This window comes from Coturnix japonica, chromosome 28 (assembly GCF_054131305.1).
Source record: "Coturnix japonica strain WE chromosome 28, WE-NBRP24, whole genome shotgun sequence".
Classification (NCBI taxonomy): Eukaryota; Metazoa; Chordata; class Aves; order Galliformes; family Phasianidae; genus Coturnix; species Coturnix japonica.
This window is the reverse complement of record NC_140690.1, coordinates 7,996,133-8,010,980: the sequence shown is the minus strand read 5'-3', so window position 1 is coordinate 8,010,980 and position 14,848 is coordinate 7,996,133. Positions and strand designations below refer to the sequence as shown.

The window sequence follows — 14,848 nt, the reverse complement described above, 5'->3', positions numbered from 1 at the left end:
AAATATAGTTATGGGGTAATACATACCTTTGGGAAGATTTGGGAAGAAAGGGGATTGATAAATTCCCAAGGAAAGGACTTAATACATCAAGAATTAATAAAGCAACTCTTAGTGGCCCTACGAAAACCAAAGAAGATAGCGGTGGTACACCTTAGAGGACACCTTAGGTCCTGAGGCAGGAGAGGCAGGAAGAATTGACACATGATGAGGCCCCTTCGTTTACACCGAAGGAAGAACAAAAACTGAATCAAATGGGAATAACTAAAAACACAGAAGGGAGGTGGTATCTAGCTGACGGGAGAGAGGTACTGCCTAAGTCAATAGCATCTCAGGTGCTAACCCAGTTGCACGAACGGACCCACTGGGGAAGCCAAGCTTTAATAGATCATTTTGCCACTAAGTACATGTGTATAGGCCTACATAATCTAGCTAGACATATTACTCAAGGATGTATTACGTGCTTAAAGATAAACAGAGCCGTACAAAGAAAACTGCCTATGGGGGGAAGACCCTTGGCCACTAGGCCATTTTCTAGAGTCCAAATTGACTTTACCGAATTTCCTAAAGTAGGAAGATATAAATATGTATTAGTCATAATAGACCACCTCACACATTATGTAGAGGCATTCCCCACAACTAAAGCAACAGCTCAGGTAGTAACAAAAATATTACTCGAACAAATCATCCCTAGGTATGGGGTAACAGAAGTAATAGATTCAGATCAAGGACCACACTTTACATCAAGAATCACTAGAAATATAGCTGAAGCCTTGGGAATAAAATGGGAAGAACATACTCCCTGACACCCACAGAGTTCAGGGCGAGTAGAGAGAATGAATGGGGAACTAAAAAAGCAATTGGCCAAATTAACACTAGAAACTAAGCTCTCATGGATAAAATGCATTCCCCTTGCCCTCTTAAACCTTAGGGCCCAGCCCCGGGCTGACATAGGAATATCTCCCTTCGAAATGTTATACGGAATGCCATATGATGCAGGAACCCCTAAAGATCACCCGGGGGTGGTAGATCAGAACATTCAAGCTTATATCACGGAATTAATGAAGTATAAACAGGAATTGTGGAAAAAGGGACAATTGACTCAAAGACCCCCTCTTGACATTACCCTCCATCAGATAAAGCCTGGAGATTGGGTTCTGATAAAGACCTGGAGAGAAACCACACTGCAGCCTCGCTGGGAAGGTCCCTATCTGGTATTATTGACTACCAATACTGCCATCAGAACTGCTGAAAAAGGATGGACACATGCTAGTCGTGTTAAGGGTCCAGTACAAAATCACGAATGGAGAGTCACTAGTCCAGCGGGTGATTTGAAAGTAAAACTGTCACGAAACCCTCCGTCAAGGAAAATGAGAACATGAATTAACAATGATTGTATAAACGTATCAGTATAGAATTTAATGTAGAAGGGAATATTTTGACTATTGTGAATGCAACTGTTGGGATATGTTTTAGAAAGGTAGTGGACCCACTGCGAAAACAGGAATACACAAATTGGTTATTAGCCTTCAGAGTGGCCGTGGAAATTTTAATAGAAGGGGGTAAACCTGGGGGTGAATTTGGATCCTTACCAGCATCACTTAAGTGTATAACCAGTGGGAAAAAGAATAGGGTGCAGTACCCCAAAGACCCACTTAAAAGGGAAGCAAAACCAGCCCCTCCTGAAGAATACTCTTGCTGCCGAGAAGATTATACACCCCATGGCTCGAGGCAACCGAGTCGATGGGCGAGGCAGAGGAGATAAAACATGTGGAGGAGTCTGCTCCATTATGAATGAATCCAAAGATTTAGGATCCAGAAGATACCCCAAGACTGGAAATAACTCCCCCGAACAATTAAAGACTCACTACTGCAGTGGGAAAACTGCCTATCTAAAACTAGCTCAATTGATAATAATATTAAGTCTCATTAATGAGGGTTGGGGTACAGAGGTACAGACACATGAGCCATTTAAGTGGTCCCATCAGAAGTAGTGTTACAAAATAGAAGGGGGTTGGATCTTCTCCTATTGCAGCAAGGGGGACTATGTGTGGCTCTTAAGGAACAATGTTGCACCTACGCTGATCAAACGGGGGTAGCAATAGATACAATGGCTGAACTAAGAAAACAGTTAGAACAAAGAAAAAGAGCCCAGGAGTCGACAAGAACTAAAACGGTTTAATGAGCAAAACAAAATAGTACAATAAAAGAAAAGGGGGGACTGTGATAAAATGTTTGCTCATTAAGACCGGGATGTGGTAGCATTGTGGTGGAGTGCTTGTTCATTAGGACCGGGATGTGATGGTGGAATATGGAGGCCACAAGGGTTGCAGAACACTCTAATTTTATGGGTAGATTGTGTACTCTGCATAGTTACAGGCAAAGCGCGCCCCGATGGATACAAAGTTTCACGGAAGGACCAACCAAGGAACGACACACCAAGTGGCACGATCACGACCGACCAATTAAAGGACAATACACTCGGGATGGACCTTACAAAAGAAGTTGCAAGGGACGGGAAGGTGCGGCAGTTGGAGGAACGAGGATTCCCCTGTCGCCCAGCGCTGAATTGCCTTTTTGTTTTACCCGCTACAATTAATAAAAGTTTCTAATTGGAACATTATCGGCTCATTGCTTGTAAATTGATGACACCTGCCAGGCATGGATTTAGGCCCCGGGGCTGGTGATGGCCTCTCAGGCTGTGGCTTGATGCCTTGGGGCTGGTGCCGGCCTGCCTGGCTGTGCTGGGAGTGCAACCTTGGTTCTGCATCACAGTTTGAACAGGGCAGTTAGGAGCATGTTTTAGAAATACACAAGGTTCCACCCATGCAGTGCTTATTCCTGTGCCTGTGTTCCAAAGCCCAGGCTCCATGAAGGTCAGCACTGTTTTGGTGTTGACCTTGATTGGAACAGAGTTGGATCGTAGGAGGCAGTGTGATCCCACAGAGATGGCACTGAGCAGGAGGAGGAAGAAACCTGTTTGTGAATGGCCAGGTTGAGCCAAACACAGCGTGTCGTGTGGTGTTGCAGAAGCACGGAATGGTTGATGTTGGAATGGAGATCTGGGCCCATCTGGTCCAGGACCTGCTGCAACAGGGCCAGCAGAATTGGTGCCCAGGAACACATCCGATGGGTTTGGAGATCTCCCAGAGGAAACCCCACAGCCTCTCTGGGTCTCTGTGCCAGTGCTGCAGCACTTACACAGTGCAGGAGTGCTCCTGGCGTTTGGTGGCAACCTCTGGTCCTGGCACTTGGCTCCATTGGATGCTCCTCTCAGCCCCTTCTCTCAGGCTTTTGTCATAGAAGAGTTCTCTTTGGGTCCTGTGGGCTCCTGCCCCTGACAGACTGTGGGAACAGACCACCCCCGTGGCCCCACCCTGGCAATTTGTCACTTGCCAAGGACAGAGGGGACAAAGAGGCAGAGGTAGGGGCAGGTGATAAGGAGGGCAGAAACAGCCCCATCCCTGTCCCCTTGTCTGTACCGGCAAGTGCTGGCCGTGGTGTGTAGAGCCCCAGAGGGAATCTTAGAGGCCATAGCTTGTAGGCAAAGCAGAAGCGTATGGTGCATAGCTTACGGGGCAAAGCTGTGGGGGTTATGGGACAGAGCATCAAGGGCAGTGGTGGTTCTAACGGACACAGCCAAAAAAGGAGGCTTAGAGGCCTTAACAGCCCTGTAGAGCCTAAAGTCCTTGAAGCTTAAGGGTAGGCCTGGAGCCGAGGTACTAAAGGGCTGGACTGGAAGCACTGAGGTTTTGAGGGCCTGATGCACAGAGGGAGGCCAAAAAAGAAACCACGAGTCCATGAGCATTGACGGCACAAAGGAAGGCTTAGAGCTGTAATGGAGAACACACCTGGAGGCACAGATGCCTGCAAGATGTCCTAGAGGCATAGGGGGAGGCCTAAAGGCTTAGAGGTTGCCCAGGATGCTTAGAGGCCTTAAGGTAAAACAGCCTGGAGGGAGGGAGGCCCAGAGCCTGGCCAAGAGGCCTTGCAGCTTAGTAGTCTTGAGGCCAAAGGGAGGCATGGAGGGCAAGCAAGAGAAAGCCTAGAAGAGCAGAGGCCAAGAGGAGCTGGGGGTTGTACTTGTACCTCGAGGTCTGGACACCTACAGCCCAAGAAGCCTGAAGACCTTGAAGCTGGACTAGAGGTCTTGAGACAGAGAGGCCAAGAGAGCCACAGGGTGGCCCAGGGGCACTCAGGCACCAAAGAAGGTGCAGAGGTGTATGGACTTAGACACCTATGGGAGGGCTTAGAGACATGGAGGTCCAGAGGAAGGCTGAGATGGCTAGAGGACTAGAGGCCTCTCTCCTGGCCTGCAGGCCACGTCTAGTGCTCTCTCTCATTGGCATTCATGGTCTCTCAGCCTCTTGAAAAGCTTCTTGTTCCATAGGTCTCCTTTAACCCCTTGGTTACTAGGCGTAGGCCCTCAGGGCCACCACACGGGCCTGTAGGAATTAGGCCTCAAGGCCGCTGATGATCCACTCCTCTTTGATGGCTGACCAGAGGTGACGGCTGATGAGAGGTTTTGCCCAGGAGAAGGGGGCAGGGCGGCCTATCTGGGCCCAGTGCCCAGCAACAGCCTCCTGCTGCAGTTCCCTGCAGGACGCTGGTGACTGTCACAGGCTCTGCTGCAGAACACAGACATCAGGACGCTAAGTGCTGGCTTCAGTTTAACTCTTTATTTCCTCTCTCCCTTTGAGCATCCTCTATGATCATAACTGACCGGTCCTGACTGCACAGCACTTCCCATTCACACACACAACTCCATCAGTAAGAAACAAAACAAGAGAGAAAGTACCAATCTGAACAGCCAGCAGGACCTGGCTAAGCTCTGCTGTGTGATCTACCCCTGGATCTGAGGGGTCACTGTCGGGAAGTGCCCGCTGTGACAGAAGCCGGCCACCAGGGACATCCCTACATCCAGCACATCAGCATCAATGGAGCCAAGGATGGGAGCTGGAGATCCTTCTGCAGAAGGCCACCTGATCCCAGAGCAGCCATTGCAATGTGCTCTGCAGCTCTGTCAAATACAGCCAGTGGAGGTCAACAGACACAACTTGAGCATGGGGCCGGGGGGGTTGGGGAACACAAGCAGTGCCCTCCAGGCATGCAGCAGGGCTGCTGGCTGCTCATGGCAGTGCCATGGGGTTTCCAAAGCACAGTTTCCACACTTTTCCAGGGTTGGACGGGACTTTCAGTCCATTTCCCCATTGGGATTCTCTCCCTTGCAGGCGATGCTGATGAAACCCCAGGAGCCCCAGGCGGCACGTGGCTCAAACTAAGAGCTGCAGGTGTCGGCAGCGTGAGCTACGACTTCTTCCTGCTTGGGGTGCAAGGCCGAGAAGGCGTGGAGGGCTGCAGGCCAGCCAGGAGATGTCACAGCATGGATGGAATCATCCGGAGCCTGTGTGCTGTCACAATGCGCTGCCATGACATCACCGGGGCCTCCCCAAGGACAGCCGGCCACTGGCTCCAGGAGCATCATTTGTGAGCTGTGCAGCCCGCAGCCGCTCACCGTGCCCTGTGCCTGAGAGCAGCCCCAGCAGCAGACCAGCTCAGCCTCATCGCGCTCGTCCTCCAAGGCTCAGAGAGGTGAGGGAGAGCTCCTGCACACTTCAGGCTGCAGAGCCCAGCTTGGCTCTGCTGTGTGCGAGGGGCATGTAGCACGAGACTGGCAGGACTGGCAGTGAGCAGGAGAAATTGCTGCCGGCCCTTCCGGCTCAGGAACTCCCGTCAGTAACTGCTCTGCTCTTGCCTTTAGGTTTGGAGCACATGCCTATCAACATGGACGAAGCCTGGGTGGGGACCTGGAGACCCCATCGGCCACGTGGCCTCATCTCGGCCCAGTTCCCCAGCCCCGGGCCCAAATACTCCATCCCGGGGACAACAGGTACAGCGACCATCCCCAGGGCGTGAGGCGCATTGGGGACATCACGGGGCAGAGCAGCTCCCCAGCCTTGCCCCGTTCTGGCAGAGCCTCCTGGCTCTCTGGCACAGCTGCAAGCCAGGCCTGGCCGAGGAAGGCCAATGGTGCTGGTGCTGCTCCTTGTGACCCAAGGGGCCAAAGGAGCTGGAAACATGCGGCTGCACAGGGGTGTGCTCTCTTCTGCTTTTCCTCCTAGGTTACGTGGGCCACAGCCCCACCAAAACCCGTGCCCCCGCTTACACCTTTAGAGGGACCAAACGGCCTGCGGCAGGGAGCTGCGGGCCAGGTCCCTGCTACTTTGTGGAGCCGGCCATCACCAGGAATGGCAAGTACGTGGTTCCAGGCGCCCACCTCCAAGGACGACCCACCACCAAGACCACCGTCACCCCCGGACCGAGTGAGTACCACTGCTGCAGTGTCCCCACGTGCTGCAGTGTCCCCGCGTGCTGCCTGTGTCCCCCAGCAATTGTGCAGCTCTTCAGAGGACTCTTTCTGGCTGCAGAAGGAGACCAGCCCTTCACAGCTTTCTTCCTCTTCTCCTCCGGCCCAGGTGACTACCGCACCGAAGCAGCCAACAGGCACGTCTTCAAGTGCCCACCGGTGCAGTCCATGGCCTTCCGGCGGGAGCCCCTCCGCACAGACCGCCCTCCAGGTACGTGACCCTGGCAAAGGCAGACCCTTCAGCCTGAGCATCCTCCAGGGACGGGCTGCTGCTCAGAGGGGCAACACGTCCCTCCTGCTCCCACCAGCGGGCTGTGCAGGCTGCCCCTCGCTGCTGCTTCCATCTCCTCCACCCCCTCACGCACACACTCTCTGCTGCTCCTCCTGCAGGTCCTGGCACTTACACACTGCCCAGGCTGATGGGGCCCAACACAGCCTACACATCGGCCAGCCCCTGCTACTCCATCAGGGGAAGGAGCCAGCGCGGTCGCTTTGACGAGGACCTAGCCAAGGTGAGTTCTGCTGCTCCTCTCTTCCATGTTAGCGTCCAAAACCAGGCTCCTCTCCCTGTGCCACAGGGGCTTCCAGCCCTGCTGCAGCTTTGCTTAATGCAGCCTTCCAGGGAAAGAGAGAGCCTTGAATGTGACCCCAGCCCTGTGTGGCCATGACTCTCTTGCAGACTCCAGGTCCTGCGGCGCTCCCCAGAGTGGCCGTAGACGTGTACAAGAAAAGGGCGCCCGCATACACCATGGCAGCCCGACCAAAACATGGAGAGGGCAAAGCAGTGAAGCCCGGGCCGGCAGACTACAACGTAGGCCAGGTAAGGCAGCTGCTCAGCTCTTCCCCTCTGCTTCACAAGCACAGCCTTCACGCCTCTCCCCCTTCCCCTGAGCCTTCCCCACATCTCCCTTGCAGGGAGCGAGGGCAGCAACGAAGGGCTCTTGCTGATCTGCCTTTCCTTTCTGCCCTTCCAGGTGACGCTGATCAAGCCCCAGGCACCTGCCTCCACTTTTGGGATCCGGCATTCCCTCTACACAACCCCCCTCATTGTGGAATAAGACAGCACAGTCTGGAAGGCCGTGGCGAGGGAGAAGGGAGAGTAGCCAACATCTGTCTTCCTTCTGATTCCATTTCCCTTCATCCAGTTGGGCTTTTGCCCATTACACTGTTAGATGTTAGTGTTAGGAGTAAGTCATTAATAAATTAATTAAAAACCTTATGTAGACCTTCTTGGTTCTCCTTTTTCCTCCCCGCTACACACAGGAATGCACTGCCGCTCCCTGAAGCCTTTCTAACATCAGCGCATAGGAAAACGCTGATGCTTTATCAGTCATTTGCATTACTGAGGGGTTCTGTGTGGTCACATGGGAACCCTGGGATCCCTATGCATCTCTATGGGTCATTATCAGTCTCTATCAGGTCCCTAGCGTGGCTCTGTGTGGTGATATAAGGTCCCTATGGGTCTCTTTGGGTTGATATGGGTTCTCTAAGGGTCTCTTTGGGATCCCTAAGGGTCATTATTGGGTTACTAGGAGGTAATATGAGGTCCCATTGGGGTCAACCGGGGTTCTATGGGGCTCTATGGGGTCACAAGAGGTCTTCATGGGTCCCTAAGGGGCTCTTTGGGGTAATATAGTGCTCTATGGAGCTCACTGGGGTCCCTGAGGGGCTCTCTGGAGTCCCTGTGGGTCTCTTTGTAGTCTATATGGGGCTCTATGGGATGATATGGGGTGATATGAGGTCCCTATGGGGCTCTTTGGGGTTTCTGAGGGGCTCTTCGGTGATTGTTGGCTCCCTATGGGGGTCTGGAAAGTGAGAAAACGCTGATGCTTTATCAGTCATTTGCATTACTGAGGTCTGCCACGTGCTGAAGTAAGGAATGAAGGGAGCAAACAGCAAAGGGAGGCGGCCGTGGGCAGTGCCGCCCTTCCAGCACCATCAGGTAGATGTAAGTGAGTTGCCTGGGGCTGAGTGACTTAAAGCCCTGCTGGTGATCATCTGCCAGCTTACAGGATGGCCGGCAGCATTTCCTGTACCCGTGACAACACCTGGCTTGGCCATAAAGACATTCCTGGAACAAAGGTTGAAGGGAAAATAATGAAACACGGAGGCAAAAAGAGAACAAAAAGCAAAGGACAGTAACAAAGATAGAGAAAGCAATGTTTGGGTTGGAAGAGATCTGGAAGATCACACGGTTCCAACCCCCCTGCAGTAGGTAGGGACACCTCCCTCTACACCACGGTGCTCCAAGTCCCACCCAGCCCGGCTTTGTGCACATAAAGACAAACCATGTCTGCCCCCTGAAACCTGTAACAGCCAATCAAGGGGACACACAGCACCTCTCATCATTTCATTACTCTGCAGACAAGGTTTAACAGCAGAGCACTGACCCGTAACCAGCAAAGCATCTTCCAGGTCTCCAGACCTCCCAGATTTAATGCTGTCTGTTATGTCCTTGATAGAAATCCCTCTGTACACATCCAAAACTAGGAGGAAGAGTCCACGGTAGAGAGTCAGAGAGATCCAAAGGGCCATTTGGCAAGAACAAGCTCCTCACATGCTGCAAGAACATTCTATCGTTCCTGCAGCACTGCCAGATATATCAGGACCGTCCCACTAAAATAATTCATTTCCATTGCTAACAGTCCTGCTAATTGGCCTACCACAGCTGTTACCATTTTCAAGACCTTCTACTTCATGCTGGCAGATGAATTTCTCAGCTTCTCTCCCCCTGCCCCAATGGTGGGCACACTCCTCAATCTCTGCTTTCCACGCTAGAGCAGCAGCAAATTGTACTTAGGTTTCTGAAGTCCCTTCCAGTCTCAGAAGGGAATGAAACAGACCAAAGGGAATGGATGCAATGGGGCTCTCGCTAAGACACCTGTTGACCCAGAAGAGCTTGCACTTACTCAACACCTATGAAGCTCCTATAAAAGCATCACACACAAATAAGGAAGGGAAGAAAAACCCAGGACGCTGTGGAGGGGTCCTACCTCTGAGCAGGTGATGCCTGTTCCATGTACAGAGGACGGACATAAATTGTACCTCATCTATTCTCTCCCCTGCTTCGTACAGGCACTTATAGACATTATGGATGGCAAAGTAAGGCTCGTGGAGAAGCCTGAGTATACACAAGGTCTTTAATTCATTGGTGGTAGAGAACTGCTGGCCTGTACGTGTCCAGATCGTGGATGTTTTCCAAAAAGCACCTTCCAGGCATGGCAACTCACAGCTGAAATGTCATTGCCCCTGCCAAGTAACTTGCCTGCCTAGAGACGTCTCATTAGAGACTCGCAAACAAGAGCAGAACCCATTTATTCCCATTTCACAGGTTGGCTTCTCTTCACCACACATCACATGCACAAGAACAGATTGCACTTGCAAGGAAGGACGTTCCTACACACCACAGCATCCTGCTGAGCAAGGGCATCATCCACATACATTCCCTCATCTCTGTTACCCTGCAAAGGTTCAAGGACAGAAGACACAGCTCAGCACAGCATCTCCTGGAAGCAACCCTTGAGAATTCCCCACTCAGAAACAGCTGCTGGAGATGGCTATTGGAGGCCTTCAAAGGGAATACTAGCTCACAAACACAGTGACGCATCTCAAATGTGCTTTGGGCTTCCTTCTGAAACGAGCAGCAACCCACTTTACTGGGACACTGAGAAAAGAGCCCATGGCATTCATGCACACCCAGAGTCAGAATCCCCTCCCTGCACAAGATGGGTTTGAGGAGCAGGCCATGAGACACATCGGGTGAGAAAAAGCCAGCCTGGAGCTCCTCACCGCTGAGCACAGAGCTGCACCCACAAGAAGATTCAACCCCTTCTCCCCTCGCCTTGGCTCACTTGGCCAGAACTTCAGCAATTACAAAAGAAAGATTTGCAAACCTTCACAGCCCTCCTCACTTTGTGCACATCAGACATGGCGGTGGGAGTCATCATCCCCACCATCACCCTCTCAAAATTCCCACTCAGCAACGTCAAGTCACCAATCAAATCCTAGAAAGCCAAGAGAGGAGGAAGGAGGTGGCAGAAGGTGCAGCCTTCCAGGACAGACAGAACTGAGCTGTTCCCCACTTCTCTTTAGGCTCTAGCCCTCCTTGCATCAACAACTGCTCTGAACTGAACAAGAACAAAACAACCTTGGTCAAGGAAATTTTCCGCCGACCTTTCTCTCACGGAGATTGGGTCCTTTTTCACTTTTCACCCCAGTGACACAACCGCCTTCACACAGCTCTGTAGACCTTTTAGGTGATCGGAACTTGCTGACGTTGGGAAGCATTTAGTTTGGTCAAGATGTCAATGATGATCTCTTCATCCGTGCCTGCAAGAAACAAATGGAAGCCAGTCAGGCTGCTTGCACAAGAATCAGAAGTGCCCTCTGGTCTTGTGCCGCCTCCAGTCCCCTGCACAGCCAGTTCTCAACTGCCCCAGGACTACATCCATGCACACGAAGCTGCCAGGACACACTCCACCAGAGGAGCTGTATTTCAGGACATAGGAAAGGCAGTTGTCTTTCCACTTCCCAACTATTTTTAGGGCAGCTGTGCAGCAGAGCAATGCAAGCAGCTGCGCTTCCCTGGAACGAACCACCAGAGCAGCCATTCCCAGTGCTGGGGAAAAAAACAAGAAATAAAGTTGACCTGTGGAGGGAGATCAACTTAGCAGAGCCCTTCATGGCCTTCCTGAGTGCTGTGCTTCTTGCTCAGCGCTGAAGCTCGAGATCCCCTTGATTGTTGCCTAAGGCCACAAGAAAAGGATTTAGCAAAGGCAGACTTGCGCCCATGCACACAGAGAGTTGAATTGAAACAAAACAAAGCACATAATAGACGTGAACACGGAGATGGTAAAACTCCACCCACACAAGTGATGTTGTATCAGACTTCTGTCTCAGGCAGCAGTCTATTCTAAGGGGACTTCCCAGGCACATCAGAAAGAAGCCACAGGGGCACAACTATATCGAGTACATAACTCCATGCAGCTGCCCACAGAGTCTGCAGTGAAACAAAAGCTGGACCACCTTGCATCTGTGTTCAGTCCCACCAGGCCTTCTTCCTAGCAGATCTCCGTGTCAGCCATAAAGCAGTGTGCTCCCATCACAGCCCTAGCTCCTTCTCTTGGAGCAGGTAAGGACCATTACTCAGCACCATTCCTTTTGCTCTACTCGGCACTGGTGAGGCTGCACCTGGAGAACAGTGTCCGGGTCTGGGCTCCCAGTACAAGAGACAGCTGGACACACTAAAAAGAGTCCAATGGAGGGCTACCATGATGGTGAAGGGACGGAACACCTCTTCTATGACAACAGCCTGAGAGAAGTGACTGCTCAGCCTGGACAAGGGGAGCTCAAGAGGATTCCACCCATGGCCATCAATCCCTGCAGGGAGGAACGTTGCGGCAGCATTGCAGCTACTAATGAACTTCCCAGTACATCAGTAGCAAAATATGCTACTAAAAAGGAAAGACAAAACTATTGTAAAAAATCTCTCAGTCGTTAAGGACACATTCTAAGTAATGAAAGGTAAAACAAAGCAGAGCCCAAAGCTGTATTAAATCTCTACTTGGGTCAGAATTCTCCTGAATTCTGCCTGACAAGTGCCACTTCCTGCCCCACAAGTTCAACCTCCTGCCCCACAAGTGCCACCTCCCACCCAACAAGTGCCACCTCCCGCACCACAACTGCCACCTCCTGCCCCACAAGTGCCCACTCCTACCCACATGTGCTACCTCCTGCCCCATAAGTACCACCTCCTGCCCCACAACAGCCACCTCATGCCCCACAAGTGCAACATCCTGCCCAACAAGTGCCACTTCTTGCCCCACGAGTGCCACCACCTGCCCCACAAGTGCCACCTCCTGCCCCACTACAACCATCTCCCACCCCACAAGTGCCACCACCTGCCCCACAAGTGCCACCTCCTGCCCCACAACTTCCACCTCCTGCCCCACAAGTGCCACCTCCTGACCCACAAGTGCCACCTCCTGCCCACAACTTCCACCTCCTGCCCGACAAGTGCCACCTCCTGCCCTACAACGTCCACCTCCCACCCCACAATTTCCACCACCTGCCCCATAGGTGCCACCTCCTGCCCCACAAGTGCCACCACCTGCCCCACAACTTCCACCTCCTGCCCAACAAATGCCACCTCCTGCCCCATAAGTGCCACCTCCTGCCCTACAGCTGCCAACTCCTGCCCAAGAATTACCACCTCCTGCCCCAAAAGTGCCACGTCCTGCTCCACATGTGCCACCTTCTGCCCCACAACTTTGACCTCCTGCCCCACAAGTGCCACCTCCCACCCCACAAGTGCCACTTCCCACCCAACAAATGCCACATCCTGCCGCACAACTTCCACCTCCCGCCCCACAACTTCCACCTCCTGCCCTTCAACTGCCACCTCCTGCACCACAACTTCCACCTCCCGCCCCACAATTGCCCCCTCCCCCCCGACATCATCCACCTTCTGCCCCACAAGTGCCACCTCCTGCCCCACAAGTGCCACCTACCCCCCACATCACCAACATCCTGCCCCACAAGTGCCACTTCCTGCCCCACAAGTGCCACCTTCTGCCCCACAAGTGCCACCTCCTGCCCCACATCACCCACCTCCTGCCCCACAAGTGCCACCTTCTGCCCCACATCACCCACCTCCTGCCCCACAAGTGCCACCTCAAGCCCCACAAGTGCTACATCCTGTCTCACAAGTGCCACCTCCTGCCCCAGAAGTGCCACCTCCTGCCCCACATCACCCACCTCCTGCCCCACAAGTGCCACCTTCTGCCCAACATCACCCACCTCCTGCCCCACAAGTGCCACCTCAAGCCCCACAAGTGCTACATCCTGCCTCACAAGTGCCACCTCCTGCCCCAGAAGTGCCACCTCCTGCCCCACATCACCCACCTCCTGCCCCACAAGTGCCACCTTCTGCCCCACATCACCCACCTCCTGCCCCACAAGTGCCACCTCAAGCCCCACAAGTGCTACATCCTGTCTCACAAGTGCCACCTCCTGCCCCAGAAGTGCCACCTCCTGCCCCACATCACCCACCTCCTGCCCCACAAGTGCCACCTTCTGCCCAACATCACCCACCTCCTGCCCCACAAGTGCCACTTCAAGCCCCACAAGTGCTACATCCTGCCTCACAAGTGCCACCTCCTGCCCCAGAAGTGCCACCTCCTGCCCCACATTTGCCACCTCCTGCCCCACATCACCCACCTCCTGCCACACAAGTGCCACCTCAAGCCCCACAAGTGCCACACCCTGCCCCACAAGTGCCATCTTGTGCCCCACTAGAGACACCTCCTGCTCCACAACTGCCACCTCCTGCCCTACAGTTGCAAACTGCTTCCCCACAAGTGCAACCTCCCGCCCCACAAGTGCCATCTGCTGCCACACAAGTGCCACCTGATGCCCCACAAGTGCCACCTCCCACCCTACAAGTGCCACCCCCTGCCCCTAAAGTGCCACCTCCGGCACCACATCATCCACCTCCTGCCCCACAAGTGCCATTTCCCACCCCACAAGTGTCAACTCCTGCCCCACAAATTCCACCTCCCGCCCTACTAGTGCGATGTCCAGCTCCACAAGTGCCACCTCCTGCCCCACAACTGCTACCTCCAACCCCACAAGTGCCACATCCTGCCCCACAAGTGCCACCTTCTGCCCCACAAGTGCAACCTCCTGCCCCACAAGTGCCACCTCCTGCCCCACAAGTGCCACCTCCAGCCCCACAAGTGCCACATCCTGCCCCACAAGTGCCACCTTCTGCCCCACAAGTGCAACCTCCTGCCCCACAAGTGCCACCTCCTGCCCCACAACTGCCACTTCCTGCCCCACAACTTCCACCTCCTGCCCCACAACTTCCAACTCCCTCCCGACAACTACCAACTCCTGCCCCAAAAGTGCCACCACCTGCCCACAACTTCATTCTCCTGCCCCACAAGTTCCACCTCCTTTCCAACAAGTGCCACATCCTGCCCCATAAGTGCCACCTCGTGACCCACAACTTCCACCTCCCGCCCAACAGCTGCCACCACCTGCCCCAGAACTGCCACATCCTGCTCCACAAGTGCCACCTCCTGCCCCACAAGTGCCACCTCCTATACCACAACTTCGACCTCCTGCCCCACAAGTGCCATCTCCTTCCACACAAGTGCCACCTGATGCCCCACAAGTGCCACGTCCTGCCCCACAATTGCCACCTCCTGCCCCACAAGTGCCACCTCCTGCCCTACAAGTGCCACCTCCTGCCCCACAAGTGCCACCTCCTGACCCACAAGTACCACCTCCTGCCCCATAATACCAACTCTTGCCCGAGAAGTGCCACCTCGTGCCCCACAAGTGCCACCACCTGCTCCACAACTTCTACCTCCCGCCCCACAAGTGCCACCTCCTGCCCCACAAGTGCCACCTCCTGCCTCACAAGTGCCACATCCCACCCAACAAGGGCATTGAGAGCCAATGGGGGACTTTGGGGGGCTA

General features: G+C 53.6%; 2 protein-coding genes across 2 annotated transcripts; both read left to right on the top strand.

Moving 5' to 3' along the window:
• Nucleotides 1–6,049: 6,049 nt before the first annotated feature.
• On the top strand, nt 6,050–6,715 carry LOC146756266 (ciliary microtubule associated protein 1A-like; the record flags this gene model as incomplete). The annotated part of the gene is made up of 2 exons (XM_085524837.1): nt 6,050–6,320; nt 6,474–6,715. Coding segments are annotated over 2 exons (381 nt in total), but the record flags the coding sequence as incomplete, so codon positions are not given.
• A 68-nt stretch (nt 6,716–6,783) lies between these two features.
• Nucleotides 6,784–7,422, top strand: LOC146756265 (ciliary microtubule associated protein 1A-like). Its single transcript, XM_085524836.1, has 3 exons — nt 6,784–6,876; nt 7,044–7,184; nt 7,339–7,422. The coding sequence occupies exons 1-3, from the start codon at nt 6,784–6,786 to the stop codon at nt 7,420–7,422; spliced, it is 318 nt and encodes a 105-aa protein (XP_085380962.1).
• The last annotated feature ends 7,426 nt before the right edge of the window (nt 7,423–14,848 follow it).

Excerpts from the sequence above, each read along its gene's own strand:
- LOC146756265 (XM_085524836.1), top strand. The coding sequence starts at position 6,784 with ATGGGGCCCAACACAGCCTACACATCGGCCAGCCCCTGCTACTCCATC. Across the intron at positions 6,877-7,043 it reads TTGACGAGGACCTAGCCAAG|ACTCCAGGTCCTGCGGCGCT; the intron begins GTGAGTTCTGCT and ends ACTCTCTTGCAG. Across the intron at positions 7,185-7,338 it reads CAGACTACAACGTAGGCCAG|GTGACGCTGATCAAGCCCCA; the intron begins GTAAGGCAGCTG and ends CTGCCCTTCCAG.